The sequence below is a fragment of the Clupea harengus genome, chromosome 4, assembly GCF_900700415.2.
Source record: "Clupea harengus chromosome 4, Ch_v2.0.2, whole genome shotgun sequence".
Classification (NCBI taxonomy): Eukaryota; Metazoa; Chordata; class Actinopteri; order Clupeiformes; family Clupeidae; genus Clupea; species Clupea harengus.
In genome coordinates, this window is record NC_045155.1 from 6,925,298 (window position 1) to 6,942,946 (window position 17,649).

Below are 17,649 nucleotides of genomic sequence, written 5' to 3' on the forward strand. Positions count from 1 at the left end.
CAACACGCCATCTACTGTTTAAAATCATCCTGAACCTTGTAACGCAGGCGGTGACGCATCTATGACCATTTGGTACCTATTCATGTCACGAAATGGGCAGCCCACCTCCCAGCCCCTGCCTGTGAATACGAGTCTCATTTTAATTTGATGATCGAGACTCGTCATTCACAGACCTTTACGTCCTCCCCCTCCACTTAGCTCCTTGCCCACCTTTAAGCATTTTTTCTAAATTATGCAGTGGGTGCGGTTTAGAGCTAAGGGTGAAGTAACACTTTAATTCTATGCTTTGCTCTATGTGCTAAGACCAACCCCATCATAGTGGCCAAGTCTTTTAACTGACACCTCCCGCAGGAACTCCACCCCAACCCAGAATACTCAAACTTTTCAGGAAACGAGTACTTGATTTGAAAAACTATGCAACCCCTACTATGTGCCTCTAAAATTTGAACTGCTATTTAAGTGCGGATGATACGACGCGTTAGAAAGGAGGGCCTGCACAGCTGTGCCCTCTCTCAACTCTCACATGCAACAGACACTGAATTATCGAGGTATGTACCGAGGTGTCCTCATAGCTGGCTACAGCCATGTTGACATTAGGCCTATTGCCAAAAATAGTGACCATTGCAATGTTTGATCGAGCACTTCCATATGCTAAGGTAGGCTACATGCCCTTTCTGTGTAAGCCAATAGCAGTCAAATTTCCACTTGGAGGTGTGGATATATTTTCAGAAAGAGGGTTGGATATATTTTCAGTATTTTTTTTAAATAATGAAAGGCTGACAAGATAAACTTTTTAAATCCCACATCTAGCTCTTCAGGTGAATGTAAAAACAAAGGTTTTTGAGTAGCAATACAAAAGGGAGAATGCAAGTATGAAGTCGGAACAGTAAGACAGGTCATTAAAATATGTATGAGAGAAATATAACAACTTTTTAGCCTTTTGGAAGTTTTGGCAGTTCTAGATGAATAGATATGGGCCTGATGCTCTGGTCTCTGTTATAGAATTATGCCACTGGCTATATTAGCCCTGCATAGGCTACGCTGCACTTCCAGTCATCTTATTGTTATTGCACAACAGTTTTGCCTTGTAGAACTATTTATCTACGGTGTCTACTGTAACAACCACACCATCAACAACCAGCAGTACCCTTCTAGCTTGCCATTTGTGGCATTTATGTTTATTTATAATGCCGTTTTTATACAGGCTAAATTTGTATTGTTTGTGTTATGGGTGGCATTAAGCTACTGGTTGCCTGGATTTGGGATCAATAATCTATTTATCTCGTATGGACGTGATGGACGTGATTTCTGAATAGGCTATACACATCTGATAAATGCGCGTTAAGGCAAGCTTGGTTTAGGTTGAAAGATGAGGCATGGACATTCTTTAGATTTATTCATTAAATCAAATTTATTTTATTAATGGCATTTAGTGTTTTTATGTCATTTTGTGTGTGGAAGTTGTACAAATGTAATATTGCAATATTTAATGTACTAATTAAAGTAGTTTAAACAAATGTATTACTGTGAGCTTTGATGTACTGGAGTTTAATTATCTGTAAACGTATCCATCCCAAATATGGGGCAGAAGTGTACCAGTACCCTAGAAATGACAAAATAATTAAACTGTTATACATCTTTATAGAGGATTAATTCTGTTTTATTGCCACCTCAATGTATTAGGCACTAAAAGGTCTCATAGATTCTGATGATGATCGCTGTATTAACCCTATACTTACAAACTTTTGACTTTTTGATTTCAGCATCCATTTTCCTTTTTCATTGGAGTAAGAAAATTCATTCATCACAACAAAAACAACAACAATAATAATAACATTAATAATGAAGCAAACAATGACTAAGAATCACACTTAACATTGCACAGAGTAAACTAGCAGGTTTATGACCCCATCACCTCACTCAGATTCAGTTATACTGCCCCTGCCATAAACATCATACTCTTTATAGCGGAGGTAGTCCTTCAGGCGGTTGGGTAAAGGCAGGTAGGTTAAAAACACTGGAGACTTCAGACGGAGGCTCCGCAACTTCGCACGGATACTCAGACGACACAAGTGCTTCAGGCTGCGCACATTTGCTGTGGACATGGAAATTCAGTGACCAATCATTGTTGCCTTATCGCACAGGTAATGTAAACTTTTTGGACAGGCTACTTTTCATAAATCACAATTTCATAAAATGCTAAAATATTTATTGGCCCACAAAGGCATCCCCAACAATTATCAAAGGAAATGCTGAAAAACGTTGAAATAATCAGGTCATATCGTGTGTCCGCAGATGCTCACCTTGGATTTGGCAAATGTCGTGCCACTGTTTTTGTTCTGATATGACGTTTTTCAGTTTGGAGCAGAAGGTGACGTGGTCAACATAATCCAGCATGATGCGGACCAACTGTCCCGCCAAGTCCTTCAGCCAATACACTGTTATCACCTCACAAAACTGCAGGGGAGAGAGAGAGACAGAGATGTGTGAATAAGTGGTCATGACTTGATGGACAGATCTGTCAAGTGATATGGAGCCATAATTATTTATGGCTTGTCATGAACTCTTTGTAATTGAAGAATTTACTTTTAACAGTTCAGAATCTGATGAGTTAAACAAAAACAGAATAAGTTGATATTAAGCTTGGTTCAAGTTCGGATTTCCCTCAAAATATCTGCACTGTAGCTTATTTATGAAACTCATGGTATGGGGACCCCAGATTTCCGAACATGTCATTGTAGTCTCCTGCACAAAATCATAGATTTCAAGGGGATTTTCACATAATTGTCATTGCTGTGGACTAACGTAAACAGCCGTCTTCGGGGCCCCCCTTCCAGCTAGGGCCTGTCGCGATGCCCGTGGCTGGGTGAGCCAGCTTTAGATTTAGATGACACAGGCATCCCTGGGGTTACGCTAGTCGGTTTCCATTTGCCATTCTTTTCACACTATAATTGCCTTAATTTACCATCACAACCATAACAAATGGGGCTTGAGCAGAGGCGCCTACATATCAGTATTACAGTCTCATGGTCTGGGGTGCCAAGGGACATTAAGGGACATTTTTTTCCTCATGAGCCTTTAAAAAACATGAAGACCTGAGGAGCCTAACAAAGACTTAGCCACACCATTCTGGTCCGCTGCTTGTCTCACCACCATGTCCTCTATGACCGAGTCAGCAGGCACGTGGGGCCTGTCGCCATATGGACAGTCAAAGCAGCGCAGGACGTCGTAACCGGAGTTGAGCAGCATGCGCAGCATCACCTCATCCTTGAGCGCGTACTGCAGGGCAGAGGGGAAGTGTGTGGTGTTGATGCGCGAGTAGTAGTTGGCGTTGCCTCCGTAGCGCAGCAGCATGTTGATGAGCTCGTAGTTGCCTTGCCTCAGTGCCACCTGCAGGCAGTTGACGGGGTCCTGGTTTGGCATGGCGCCCGCCTCCAGCAGCAGCTTTGATGCCCGGAGGTTGTTGTTGAACACAGCAAAGTACAGCGCAGAGCGGCGCTCGTCCTCGTAGTTGCGCCGCACCTTGGGGTGCAGCATGAAGTTGGTGTCGTAGCCAGCGCCGATGAGCAGCTCGAGGCACTGGGGGTGGCCGCCAGACGCTGCGGAGTGCAGGGGGCTCATGCCACTCTGTTTTATAGCCTCGAGTTTCGTCACTCGGATTAGCTGCTCCAGGACTCTATAAATTGGGGGTGGTCAGCATAAAGTGATGGATAATTACCAGCATCTTACAACTCACCTGATTTGGGAATGATGCCAGCATAACTGGACAGAGTTATGAGTTAATTTCCCCAAGCACACACTTAAATTACTCTGTGCCATAGGTCTCATTGTAAAAAACCCATCCATGCATGCAAGCATCAGTAAATCAGTCCTTAAAGAGATCAAGAAAAACTGTCTGACGCATGCTTGCAATGCATCAGACCTCTCCACGACTTAATTTTATGGGTTAATTTGTATTCCACAGTAGACAATGGCACTTACAGTAGATGCCCTCTGTAAGCCGCCCTGTGGATGGGTAGGTGTCCGGTATGCATGGGTGCATTGGGGTCAGCCCCATAATCCAGAAGTACAGCTATTACGTCTGGATTACCAGAGGCAGCCGCCTCAAACAGAATGGAGCCCGAAGCGGCTGACCGAGATTTAACCCGAGCCCCTAAAGGGGAGAGAGTGAGAGAATGAGAGAAATGCACAGAGAGGATGATCAGTCAAACAGTTACCCCCCAGCCAGACAGCTTGTTGTTGAAATAATGACTTAATAATGAATAGCGAAACATGATACAGGTCCAATACCTTGATTGATTTAGTGAAACATCATGCAGACAGCGTACCTCCCTGGAGTAGAATTTCAACGATACTCAAGTGGCCTGCTTGCGCGGCGAGTCCCAGGGGGGTACGTTCACTGGCATCACAGACGTTGGGGTCTGCGCCTGACTGCAGGAGAAGGTAGACATAGTTATCCAGACCCAGCAGGGCAGCCTCATGGAGAGCAGTCCTCTGGAGGCTCCCTCTTTGGTCCACTTTGGCATCGTAGTGAAGGAGAAGAGAAGCCGTGTCATACTGTTCATTCTTTATAGCTAAAAAAAAAAGGGGAGAAAAGGAACTGATGGATGTCAAGAGCGACAGGACAAGAGAAGGTGAGAGAGTGGGAGGAACAAAGGACAAAAATTCTCTTCAAATAATTATACATTACTTGCAGTACTGAGTGGATTTAGAATGTGAAGGTCATTTGTGCTCTATTTCACTGAATCATATGTTTTTTAACCACCTTGTATCCTGCTTGAACTTTGTGGAGTTGGAGTTGGGCTGTGTGTGTGTGTTAATTAACAGCTCACTGGCCCCACCCACACATTAGCACAATCCCACCTTAATTCAACACAGCTGCATTTGATCACTAGCTACCAGTCTACTCACCTAAATTAGGTCAAAAAATACTCTCGCTTTTATGAGGGAGAGGGAGGTCTCCTGGTTGAACCTAATGTGGTCTGTCTTAACCTAAAACAACCTATCATTTTGTAGTTTCATGATTACTTCCTCTCTGACATAATGGGCAGGAACCTCAAACCTTAGTTTATTCCAATTTTAAGCTTTTCCAAAAGTAGACATCAACATTTTTTTTCTCCTCCTGATAAAGCCAAATAGTTTCAGCATCCTCAGTTTTAATGGCTTGAAATTTCAAGACGTGATCCTCTGGTTTACCTACTTTACATTTCACTCAAACTTATACTTCACCCTTCTCGAATACCATTAAAACCATTCCACTGTATGATTTTGTGTATTGCCGTATAAAAATTGCTACGTCGCCCACACCTGCAACCAGCGGAGAGTCTTCATCTTCATTCTGGCTGTCAGGGTTGCAGCCGTTCTGTAACAGGAATGTCGCGTTTCTCAGGTGTCCATACACCGCGGCGAAGAAAAGCGGCGTCTCTCCACTTGGCGTCCGACTCTCCCCGGCTCCCTGGAAGGAAGCTGCGGGTCATGTGAGAATTTCAGTAATCAAGCACAGAATATTATTCGGTGAAAGGGTGTAAAAGGCTACGTGGTAGGAAAATGCTTCGTGTTGTTGTTGTTGAGCTGTTGACAACTAAATGATTAAGGCTATTTCAATGTCTCTCAATACCTTGGATATGTACAGTATACCCCTTAAGAAACACCCTTCACATTTCAAAGAAGTATTTCTCACTAGCAATTTCTGAAATATTGGTCATTCAATTACTTTGCTGTTAGTAAACTAGAATGTATTGTATAAAGTTAAGGTTGTGATATTCTTATGTTATATGGCTTTGACAACACTGAATATGGACATCCCATCAAAGCAAGTTTGAACTGACTAAGGTGATATCCGATGTCTCATCGTCAGGTCAGGACACAACAACATTATGAGCACCTGCAAAAGTGATCTCCAGTATGCTCTTCTTCTCCTGGGCTGCTGCTTCATGGATGGGTAGCCAGCCTCTACTGTCCGTCTTGCAGAAAGCATCCTGATGCTGGGCTAGTCTTCTGAGGGCTTCCTCGTCACCTAACTCCATTCAGACGTGCCAGGGGATAGAGAGAGCTCTGTTCAGATCTTGGCAGAGAACTCATAAGATGTACTGATGTATTCTCATAGGGACATAGCTATAGATGAAGAGGATGAATCACTGGATACACCTCACCTGTTCTTATGGCTGTGAGGATTTTGTCAACGTCAATGGTATCCTCGGGCTCACTGAAGAATTACAATGACATCAATAGAATTTTGTGTGTTGTTTTCTCCCACCAACATGCAACTAGTTTATCATGTGGGATGCGGGACAGTGCTGTTTGCGAGACGTACTTGCTGTCACACTGCTTGTTGTACTGCAAGAGACTCTGTTCAATCATGTACTGCGTGGCCTCGTCCTCATCCTCATCCCAGTCCTCATCAGCTCCTTCAAAGTCTGCCTCCATGCTTCTGTTTAGCAAGCAAATGATGACTGAGAATGCCCTTTAAACTTGTGAAACAGGAGCTTAAATCCTTTACTTGTTGGCAATTAATTCATAGCTGCAGGAGAGGTCAACAGCCTCAGAATATTACATTCCACAGAGGTTGTTCAAATAAATGAAAGTAAAACAACTAAAGAAATAGTGTGGTTAGTTTGATGTACAGAGTGACATAAAAGGGACTTTGAACTTAAGTACTGAACGATTCTACTCTACTACCGTGGAAATGCGATGACTGATAATTTGGACAACCAATGTTGAAATTGTGCTTCAGCTGAAAATAGCTGCTCTACTTCTCTTCAGTGTTGGTGGTTTGAATTACAGGAATGTTACGACTCAAATACTAGCGTTGCTATCCATGGGCTCAATCTGACAAAATAAGTACATCAAGTAGATTTATCTAAAAGACTTTAGGATTACAGGGCGCCATGTGATGTCCATTTATCAAAAAAGGAATACACTTGCCATAACCAGCACAATTCATGAACTCCAGGCATTAAGCTTTTGGTACTACTAGATCACAGTAGCGTTATGAAACTCAGCAAGGTCTGCTCTACACACTTGTAGCTGGAGAAACACATTTTAAGGGTATACTGACTCACAGTTTAGGTGTACTTTCTGTAAACACACAGCACGTGCGCAATTGTCTAATCATTACAGAAAAATGGCACAATGGTCCCCTCCATTTCAAACACAGCCTTTGGACTTATGTTTAATTGTTACTCTACCTTTAGTCGACAGGATACAGAGCGAACTCCAGGCCTTTGTAGGCTTGTGGCTTGTTGGTGTCTCAAAATACAGCTATTTATATCTTGGCCCGACTATAAATATATTACCATGGGACCTACCCTCCAACCAACACCTGGCTCTGACCCACTGAATGACGTTTGACTGCAACTCTACCCAGCTACCCAAATGCCACGGAAAACATGCAGAAACAGCAAGGCTCAAAGCAGCAATTTTTAAAAACACTGTAATGGGTCTACCACCATCATGATGCAGCTTTTGGTCTTAATCAGATGATAAAATTCAACTACAGAACACAAAACTGTCAACCAATGAACTTCATGAAATTGGTTTAATAATTGCAACACAATGTCATGGATTATTTCATAATATTTTAATATACACTGCATTAGAAAAAAAGTGGAGAAAAAAATTACTAGATTGTAAAGTGCCTGTTTAATCTTTTAAGTCACTCAGCGAATTAATCATCCAGTTGACAGAGCAAGGCCACTCCTCTCTTAATCCAGTGCTGGGGGCGTTTGCTGGTGGGCAGCACCATGGAGATGACGAAGTTAGTGGAGTGGCCGGTGGTCGAGAGGGTCCCCTTGCGCTCACTTGTTTTGTACACGGGACACACATACTGAGTATGGGAGTGCTCAGAAGTCTTTTTATCCGCTGCAGAAAAACAGAGAACAAAAAGCAATTACATACATCAAATTAAATGTTATGAGCAATACTTTCTATTACTGAACTTTGAAACATTTCTAACATTAAAATTGAACAGAATTAAAAAATATATTTTTAGTAGTTTATGTGTTTATCCTACTCAAGAGAATTAAAAAAAAACTGGCATGTAAACACAATGATTTGGTCTTACTAGGCTTTATCCAGATAATAGGCACCGTATCAAAGAGCACTTTGGGGTACTGTTCAGCCAGGACTTCACTGGAGACAAACAGGAAAGAAATACATGCGACACTCAACATGATGACCAACCAACCCAGTCCAAGGGAAAGAGTGAAATATTATTATGAGGTGATTGCTGCTTGACATCATAACTAAATACTGTAACTACAGAGCTCTGCAGAATACTTTATTCTGATTGGTGAACTGTGGTGTTTAGAGGTGTATTGTCTCTGAAGTGTAGTTTGTTGTCACAGGCCACCGGTGTTTGATATATTGCTGGCAGTGGTGTTTTAATGAACTACAGTGCTTGGTGAAATAATGTCACACCAGTAATTGAACACATTTTCTTGTTTACAGTAGGGAGAAGCCAGCTAGTCATAATCACAAATGACCCTAAACTGATACAAGACCTGATCCTGATCATCTTGTTCGCCTTAACTGTATTATTCCTTCAAAATTAAAAAAAGCTGTACAATTTCACCTTCTCTTATCCCATCGAGCTCCATCCAGGAAAAGCCCGTTAACATAGACTCCGTCTTCAGGGGAGGAGTTTGACGTTTCTCTGGCCAACACCTACAACAATGCAATACAAGGAAACCCACTTGAATAGATGCCTCCTAGTTTGTGCCTCCATTCACAAATTATTATTACTTCATTACACCACTACATTAATCATTACTTTAAAGTCTGTGTGTAAAAACTACAGGAAGCAGCACCTGGTAGTCAAAGTTAAGCAGGTCGATGGGTATGGAGTATTTCCTTGCATAGTTCTGCATGGCCCCTGTCAAAAAGGCCTGGGTGAAGAAGAAGCCAGACAGCCAGAATACATGGGGCTTCTCTGAGTTATACCAGTCCTGCAAGGGAAACAAACAAAAGGAAATACAACTATCAGCATATGAACAAAGAAAATGAATGAACCAAATGACACTGTTTACTTAAATGGTTACTGGTCATGGTGGAAACCATACAAATAAAGACATTTAAAAAAATCTTTATAATCATCTTTATATTAACATTCCATAGCTGAAGCAGCAAACAGTGCAGCCTTGGAGACAACCTTCTCAAGGGCTTTCTAACACGACTAAGACATAAGAGTATGTCATATGTTTGAATGATGACTAACCTGCAAAAACTTGAGCCTGGCGAGGAAGTCAGTGATGTAACTGCCCAGAGGTTTGAGGCTGGGGTAGGAGCGCTTGGCCCACTTGTCTGGGACTTTCCCAACCATCAAGTTGCCGGCTATGGCCTCCAGATCAGCATCCATGACCACCAGGCCTTTAATGGCCTTCAGTAGGTTCTGAAGGCTCAACCGGATGGTGCCCAACAACCTGAAAAAGACAAAGAGTAGCTTATTGTTTACAGTCGACATAAATATTTTCCTATGTGCTTTTTACATATGTATAGTGTGGTCATATAAGTTGATGTCTGACCACAGAACTGTGCTTGTTTACACAAAAAATGATCTAAAAATAATTTCACACACGTGTTGTAGCGCTCCATCTCTTGGACCAGCACTGTGTTCATGCTCTCCTCGTAGCGCACAGGAAATCTGAGGAGGGCAGCCTCAATGTCAAAGTTAGCGGGAAGCTGCGCAGAGGAAACAGGGTTGGGAAGGACCGCAGTGAGTGAGTGAGTTAGTGAGTTAGTGAGTGAGCAAGCACAAATGGCATGTGTGGGAAAAAAAAAACAAATAAAAGCGTGCGATTCTAATGACGGGTGTGCGGCTTACTTTGGACAGGATGTCTTTGGCAATCTCCAGCAGGGCGTTGTCTCCGCCAGAGCTGCCCCCTCCCTTTGCACCCCCGCCCTGAGTCACAAGCAGCGAGTCGAACAGCAGCTTGGTCTGCTGAAGGTCTTTGGATATGTCCACGTTCTCGTGCATCCCAAACACCTCCGGATACTGGTTTAATGGCAGGTTCTGTGGTGCAAAAGACATCCAGTGTTTGTCCTTCATATTGGTAGAGGCTGAGGCAGTGATATAATGACCATATTTCACAATATATTATGCACCCTGATGATAGAGCGCAATTAGACATTCTAATAGATATTATAAAATTGGGTAAAATGTGTGTATAAAATAAGATTTTGTTCTATCAATAAATGAAATTAAAAACAAGGTGTGATGAATCATCAACAAAACAAACAGCAAACCTAGCCACTGTGTATGGAAAGCTCACCTTAATAAACTCGACATAGTCCTCGTAGATGGACTTTGGTGGCGCGAAGTATTTGCCACTAGCAGAGAAGGCATGGCGGGGTTGATCAATGACATCTTTATTGTAGAAGTCAGCCAGGATGGTCATGAGCAGACGTCTGTCCCAGTCGTCAGTGACTCTCCCGCCATAGTTACACTCTCCAGTCAGGTACGTGATGGCCTCAAAGGGAACCTGCTCGTACTTGTCTACAAAGAGCTGCAGCCACACACCAACAAGATGTATAGAAAATATACAAAGAGTGAACGAGATATATGACGGGTGCACCGATTCAGTTATATTTTCGGTTAAGTTATCCATGTTATATTACCTGCAGTTGTCTTATGCTGATTCGCAAATCTGACTCATTGAACCCGTATGGGATGTTCCAGCCCAAAGGCCCAAACTTTTTCCTTTCTTGAACGAGAGCGTGGAAGAAACAAACTCCATACAAGAGTTTCTCCCAAGCCTAGAAAAAAACATTTCCAATTAAATATAATGAACCTTTCGTACTCATGATTCATATTTACCTTATACATATTGTTAAGTGCACACCAATTCTTTAATTAAGTCTAGGAAAACACACATGCGACACACATACAGCACATGATGTTTGTCTACTCACCAGCTCTTTGCCGGGGCATCCTACGAAGAACTCTGGGTCTGATACGGGGTCAGACAGGTAGGACTGGAGCAGGTTGAGCCTCAGGCCAGTAGGAGGCTCGTTTGTCATCTTCACCCCATTCTGCAGGATGGTCACAGGGAACTACGGCAGAAGACATATAGTCAAGACCTGAGTTTGTCTGTGTGTGTGTGTGTGTGGGTGTGTGTGTGTGTGTGTGTGTGTGTGTGTGTGTGTGTGTAAACATGTAAAAAAAAAAGCATGTAACTGGTGTGTAATCTGTCTGTCTGGGTGCACAGTCATCAGGTGACAACACCCACCATGGGTGAGGGGTAGCTGGTGAGCCACAGGCGGAAATCTACATGGCACGTGTCTGGGCTCAAGTCCTCACAGATCTTCTCCAGCGTGGACATCCAGGACACGGCCAAATGGCAATTCTGCAGGCACACCCAGGTGCCCTCCTTCATGGCCGACTTGATCATCTTCGCTGCGATCGGGCCCTGGCCCTGCCCCAGGGAGATAGACTTGAACTTGGAGCTGCCCATGCCCTTGTCATTGGTAAACTTGAGCAAGCCTGAGAGAGAGAGAGGGAGAGAGAGAGAGAAAGAGAGAGGGAGAGAGAGAAAGGGAGGAGGCCACAAGGAAAGTTATCACTCCTTATCCTGTATGGAAATGGCCTGTATCCTGTACTGAAACACATAGATACATAGACCAAAATAATCAAAATAGTTCCATAACCCAGCTGGTAAGAGCCTAATCCAAGCTTGCAATAAGCATTCAAGTATTTTTGGTTTCATTTTCACCATGAATTACTCTAATCTAAGAAGACTATTAATTTTGGGTGAAATAATGGAATGATGATAAATCATTCTTGTAATTTGTATTATATATATAAAAAAAAAATTGGATCTTAACAATAGCAAACATTAGGTCACACTGGATAAACGTATCTGTGTAGTCTGTGTACTCAAGCCTAAGCCTAGGTTTACAAACTGCTCTGAGCTGTATTAATGAGCACTTACTGGCCATAGGATCAGCCCCAGGAGACAACACGAAGACCAGGGGGATGACGCAGTTGGAGTCCACGTAGCTCTTGGTCAGGTCAAAGGGAGGCGGCTCAACAAACTTCTTGCCCAGTTTGTCAGTCACATAATTAGCGATGGCTGGTTCGATCTGTTTTTTTTTTTTTTTTTTTAAAGGCAAGTGAAAGACAGGTGTGTGAATTAAATATAGTCACATGACCCTGGATGAAAACAGTACAGTATTTTCCTTTTCCAATGACATTCTATTTATATTCAACATGTTTTTGTAGTTGTTTGGCATTTCTTACTTTATCAGGCCTGAGGCAGCGTAATATAATCATTTTCTGAAGGTCGTTGAGTGTATTTATCCAGGGACTGGGCATTGGTACATTGTATGGTTCCTTGCTGTCATAAATCGGTAAGAAAGCCTCTGGATTTTTGATGAAACTCTGACTACAACCAAAAAGAGAAGACACAAAGGAATTCAGAAAGGCCGTAGACAGAGGGGAGCTAACAAACACAAACACAAACACACACACACACATGCAAACACACACATACACACACACACACACACACAGACATCAGACACATACATCCACACACACACACACACACACACACACACACACACACACACACACAGACATCAGACACAGACATACACACACACACACACACACACACACACACACACACACACACACACACACACACACACAGACATCAGACACAGACATACACACACACACACACACACACACACACACACACACACACACACACACACACACACACACACACACACACACACACACACACACACACACACACACAGACACAGACATCCACACACTCTTACCTGAGGCCCTTGAGGGAGGGGAGCTCACTGGCTCTGCAGATTTCATCCCAGCTCTTATCCTGCAGCCAGCTGGGGTCAGGGTTGGCCACCTGGTTCTGTAGGCCCACTCCACCCGTGAGCAGGAACATGAACTCCGCGTACACTATCTCCTTCCTCGCTCTTTACCACGCACGACACACAGAGAATCACAAATCAAACTGTATTTATACGGTGCATTTCATACCAAGAGGTAACAAAATGCGCTCAGTACTTACATAGTACATAAATCAATAAATAACAGGATTATAAAATGAATTCAACTCTAAACTGAGGCGTCCGCAGAGAAGACATGACTTGGCACTTGATGAAAACTGCTGGGTTTGGGGTGAGTCACCAGGGTCTGCATGAGATGAGAGTTTGTTGAATATGCAGCTGAATGCTCTGAAGCGTGCCATGAACAGCACACTCAGACATGGCGTCAAAGTGTTGTGTAGGCAAATTTTCCCAAAGTCGAGGAAGCTGTAAACATTGTTACTATCTTTTTGCTGCTGTCAGGCAGGGTTCCCCATTTCCCATTTTCTGTGGAAATTTCCTGACATTTTGAAAATGGCTGATCACAGAGCCCAGAAGAGTTCCAGAAACGTCTTTATTTTCAGTGCAGCTACTTTTGTGACGGCGACCAGAGTTTAGGATCACAAAGGTGTAGTACTTAATGCTTGCCACAGTCACTAAAGTGCAGAACAACTTAAAAATCCTGTGACAGAACTTTAAAAGGTGACTTACAATAGCAAGTTTGTACACAGCAGGAAGGAGAAGAGAAGCTTGTCTCTCTCAAACAGAGAGCGGCACACGTTGCAGTACAAGTTGTAGGTGAAGTGGTCAATCAGATACCTCAGCCTCTTCTCCAGGATCTTGGATTTATTGCTGTCAAGGAGGAACACAGAATGAAAATAATTGAAGTTCTGGAAGTCCACTGGCATCATTTAATGGGGAGAAACAAAAATGCAAACAAACAAACAAACATCCTTTAAATCCAAACGCTGGACATCTCTGATGTAGCAGCATTTTTGACAAAAACCTTGAACAACTGTGGTAATCCGTTATGGTAATATCACAGCTGCTGTAATGTGTTGAAATTACGTAGTGCCATGTCACTCACCTGTCTTGTATGGAGTTGATGTAGAGATTAACAAACCAGTTGAGAGAATACTGGTACATGGGATCGATGTTGGCCAGGTCTGCAATGCTGAAGAAGAGAATGGAAGAATGCTTGGCAATGGCTCGGTAGCCCTCCCTCGATTCAGCTATTTTAATCTCGGTCTTCTCTGCTATCTGAATGGAGAAGAGAGGGAAGGGGAAAAAAAGCAAAGTCCGGTCCAAGGGAGAAGCTGAATGAAAAAGTCATCACATATACAGACACATCAACAACACTTCATCACAATCCTCAGACTCCACAAACACACACACACATGTACACACACACACACGCGCGCGCACACACACACACACACACACACACACACACACAACGCACCTGCTGTTTCTTGCTGATCTCGTTGGACACGATCTTGGCCGAGTCCAGTATTTGGATGGCGCTCTCATCCTCCAGGATATTGCCCTCTGAGGAATGAAGTGTCTCCAGGATCTTATCCTCGATCTCTTTCAGCTGCTTCTTGTTGGCCGCGGACTGCAGGATCAGAGCAGTCCTCTCCTCCTCCAGCTCCGGCCTATGAGAGACACGGTAGGACTGGGATATAAGCTATTTTACAAATTACTAACGTTAATATTATTATATTTCATATTATTACTAGCAAAATAATTTTGCCAAGTTATTAAATGAGCTTTAGTTAATGAGTGGCAGACTTTGCTCGTAGCTTGTTGCCAGATGGCCATTAATGAAATGAGGGCCCATAGAGTTCAACACAATATCAGTAAGTACATGTGTGACAAAATGTGTGTGTGTGTTTGTGAATATGTATGTTTATACAATATGAATTGTGTTTGTCTGAGTGTGCAAATATGTGGTTATATACATGCATGTGTGTGCATGTGAGCGTGTGTGTGTGGGTTTGTGTGTGAACGTGTATACTTGCACTTATGTGCGTGTGTGTGTGTGTGTGTGTGTGTGTGTGTGTGTATACTTGTACTTGCACATGTGTGTGTGTATCTGTGTGTTTGTGCATAGCTGTGTGTCTCATCCCCACCTCTCCTTGGCCACCACGATGCCGAGCAGCTGGTCCTCCAGCCCCTCTGGAGTGATCATGAAGTTGAGCAGGGACACTTTGGTGGCCAGCTCGGGGAGGTAGTGCGGGTTGCGCAGCTTGGTGGTGATGTAGAAGCGGAAATCGCTAGAATACTCAATCACCGACTCCCCGAGCCTGATGCAGTCCATACCCCCTAAGACAGTACAGATATTATATCAATACTGCACTGAGAGAAATGAAGAGCTGCCAAGAACGGAGGCCCTTAAACCGTGATTGTGGGAAGAGAGAAAGTGATAAGGAATGAAATGTTTATGACCTCCATACAAGGATGGTATACTACTGATATACTATAACAGTTTATGGTAGTAAACGCTGATTGTATTAACCTCAGGAAAGGTATTTTGCCTGATGACAGAATTTGATTCAGATTCCAAATTCTCCATCCCAACCAAAGCTCGTAAAAAAGTCCCCATATAACTTATATCTTAAAACTCCTTCAAAATAAACACTGGATTGAACACTCAGGCTTCTATACTAAATCAACGACAGGCACCTTGTTTGAAGGTCTGTTTGAGCAGAAGAGGTTCCAGAGACGGATCCAGCTCCTCCGCGACGTTCTCCAGCAGCAGAGGAGTGCCAAACTGGATACAGTTCTCCAGCGTCCGCATGAAGTCCAAGTCCGTTAGCTTGATCACGCTCAGGTTGTTCTCCTTCTCGGAGTTTTTCACCCACTTGTTTGCCTGGCCCTGAGGGTCTATCATTAGGGGCCTGGGGCAGAGGAGAGGAAAGGGAGGGAGGAACGGACATCAGTCATTTCTCATTTATTTATGATTATTTCGAATTACACCAAAAAAGAATTATACCTGCATTGCTGTTTAGATAAAAAAAAAAAACATCCTAGTTTTTGGACATCCTGGTTTTGAAAGACATTTTGCTTTTTTGTTGCGTGTTATCTAGTGTTGAGGTATGACTCACCATCTCCTGGAGTTGCTCACAATGACCCCGTTATCTATGGAGAAGCTGTCGGTGGGCAGGCCCGCGATGTTCCAGGCCCTGATCTTAATGGGATCTCCCAACGTTTTACTGAGAGAGAAGTCATCCGAGGACGGGATGTTCTGGGTCTGAGAAGGAAGAAAACCCAATAATCTCACATTATTTGACTTCATAGGCTGTAGGATTCAAATTACTGACAATACACTGAATGGATATTTAGATAAATGAATGTTTTACAAAATCCTTATTTCACCACTTGGATTCTCATTTCTCAAGACACAATAGCACTTGCATAAAAGAATGATTGAGTATTCTAGCAACTTCCACACTGTATCTGAAGTGCAATCAGGACATTAATTGGACCCTAAAAGGGCACAGATAACATAAAACTGAATGATTGGGCGCTGTGCCTTGCAGAGCCTGGTCCAGCCTTTGGTGCAGTCCTGCCTGAAGCCTGCTGTGAAAGCCCCCAGGTAAGCAATGACTCCAGCTGATATCAGCACGTCTCCAGTCAGGTTATCATAGGTGTTCTGCAGATCATCTGCAGCCTTGGACCACCTATTTGAAACAGAGAAAATACGGACATAAAATATACAGTATGTGAAACAAAACAGTATTGGCAGGCAAATATCCTATTGGCTTTGCTTAAAACCCTTCAAAATCTAGACCATATGACATTACTACAAAAAAAGATGATCTCTATTCTAACACTTTTACTACTTCCACTCAGCTTTTCAATGAATAGTCTATATAATGGATAATGATAAATAATGGTATAAAACTAATGAAAGATAAGTGGTTGTGAAAGATAAGTGGCTGTGAAAGATGAGTGACTGTGCACCTGGTCTTCTCTCCCCCCAGGCCTCCGATGAGCTTCTCTGCCCTGACCAGCTTGCTGGCGCACAGGGCCACCTGCTGCTCCAGTAGGGCCTTCTCCTGGGTCTTCTCCTCAAAGGTGTGCTGCAGCGAGGCCAGCCGGTCCTCCACCTCCTTCAGCTCGGCCCGCTTCTGGGTCAGCAGCGCCATGGTGGTGGCCAGGGACTGCTGGGCCTCAGCCAGGTTGGCCTTCTTGGGAGCCACCACCTGAAGGTTGGATGGATGCAGAATAAGATGAAGAAACACGGAGAAATATGTACAGTGGTTAAAGACAGGTGATCCCATTAGAAATGTGCACAGGAGAAGAGCATTAAGGAGAACACCTGCACCATACTGAGCATTTATTCATAACATAAAAGCACAAAGAGACTTTGCAACATAAGGGGGAAGCGCCACAGGAGGAGACAAGGGAACCTGGATGTACCAAGCTAGAGAGGACTGGATAGAGATATGAGCTGAACTAATGAACTTGAGCAGAGAGAGCCTGGATACAGCTTCCTGCCCAATATACGGGACAGAAAAAAGACCCAGACACCAAAGTTGGAGGAGAACTTGTACTTGTGGGGTTGGGAGGTGTGTGTTGTGGTTCAGGAATCTCAAATTACATTTTGCTTTTGTATTGAGCTGTCTGAAATCTGTACTATCCAGTGATGATTTAATTTCATAAATGAGAACAAAAACATTATGGTACAAATGGATATGAGAGAAAAGATGAAGGTAAAGAAAGTGAAGGTGTGGCCCTGTGCTTATATAGCATCACTGAACATCTCTACCATTAAGAGTTAACAGATTAGCAGAAACTATGGAT

General features: G+C 43.2%; 2 protein-coding genes and 1 long non-coding RNA gene across 4 annotated transcripts in view; 1 reads left to right on the forward strand and 2 right to left on the reverse strand.

The window, feature by feature from the left end:
- Positions 1–1,749: 1,749 nt before the first annotated feature.
- On the reverse strand, positions 1,750–7,269 carry asb14b (ankyrin repeat and SOCS box containing 14b). 2 transcript variants are annotated; one of them, XM_012816721.2, is made up of 10 exons: positions 7,188–7,269; positions 6,314–6,430; positions 6,153–6,205; positions 5,885–6,016; positions 5,308–5,466; positions 4,329–4,574; positions 3,982–4,153; positions 3,151–3,676; positions 2,304–2,457; positions 1,750–2,095 (listed from the first exon to the last, which is right to left on the reverse strand). In XM_012816721.2, exons 2-10 carry the CDS (start codon positions 6,424–6,426, stop codon positions 1,917–1,919), a joined length of 1,734 nt encoding a protein of 577 aa, XP_012672175.2. In that variant the 5' UTR covers positions 6,427–6,430; positions 7,188–7,269; the 3' UTR covers positions 1,750–1,916. The 2 variants fall into 2 exon arrangements, with proteins under 2 accessions (XP_012672175.2, XP_012672176.2); XM_012816722.2 differs by lacking the exon at positions 1,750–2,095 and having other exon boundaries at positions 2,364–2,457; positions 3,126–3,676.
- On the forward strand, positions 5,387–6,597 carry LOC116220286. Its single transcript, XR_004163545.1, has 2 exons — positions 5,387–5,477; positions 5,858–6,597. It is a non-coding gene; the product is annotated as an uncharacterized LOC116220286 (long non-coding RNA).
- dnah12 (dynein, axonemal, heavy chain 12) overlaps positions 7,266–17,649 on the reverse strand; it is a 35,743-nt gene continuing 25,359 nt past the window's right edge. The window contains exons 53-74 of the mRNA XM_042707517.1: positions 16,807–17,048; positions 16,376–16,523; positions 15,948–16,093; positions 15,526–15,740; positions 14,973–15,165; positions 14,303–14,495; positions 13,928–14,100; positions 13,552–13,692; positions 12,790–12,948; positions 12,236–12,380; positions 11,928–12,078; positions 11,226–11,479; positions 10,909–11,049; positions 10,615–10,752; positions 10,269–10,502; positions 9,821–10,009; positions 9,575–9,678; positions 9,215–9,419; positions 8,808–8,945; positions 8,573–8,664; positions 8,063–8,130; positions 7,266–7,860 (exon numbers count right to left, since the gene is read on the reverse strand). Of these exons, the coding sequence (XP_042563451.1) occupies positions 7,667–7,860; positions 8,063–8,130; positions 8,573–8,664; positions 8,808–8,945; positions 9,215–9,419; positions 9,575–9,678; positions 9,821–10,009; positions 10,269–10,502; positions 10,615–10,752; positions 10,909–11,049; positions 11,226–11,479; positions 11,928–12,078; positions 12,236–12,380; positions 12,790–12,948; positions 13,552–13,692; positions 13,928–14,100; positions 14,303–14,495; positions 14,973–15,165; positions 15,526–15,740; positions 15,948–16,093; positions 16,376–16,523; positions 16,807–17,048 (3,663 nt within the window). The 3' untranslated portion in view covers positions 7,266–7,666. The remainder of the gene's footprint in view (positions 7,861–8,062; positions 8,131–8,572; positions 8,665–8,807; positions 8,946–9,214; positions 9,420–9,574; positions 9,679–9,820; positions 10,010–10,268; positions 10,503–10,614; positions 10,753–10,908; positions 11,050–11,225; positions 11,480–11,927; positions 12,079–12,235; positions 12,381–12,789; positions 12,949–13,551; positions 13,693–13,927; positions 14,101–14,302; positions 14,496–14,972; positions 15,166–15,525; positions 15,741–15,947; positions 16,094–16,375; positions 16,524–16,806; positions 17,049–17,649) is intronic.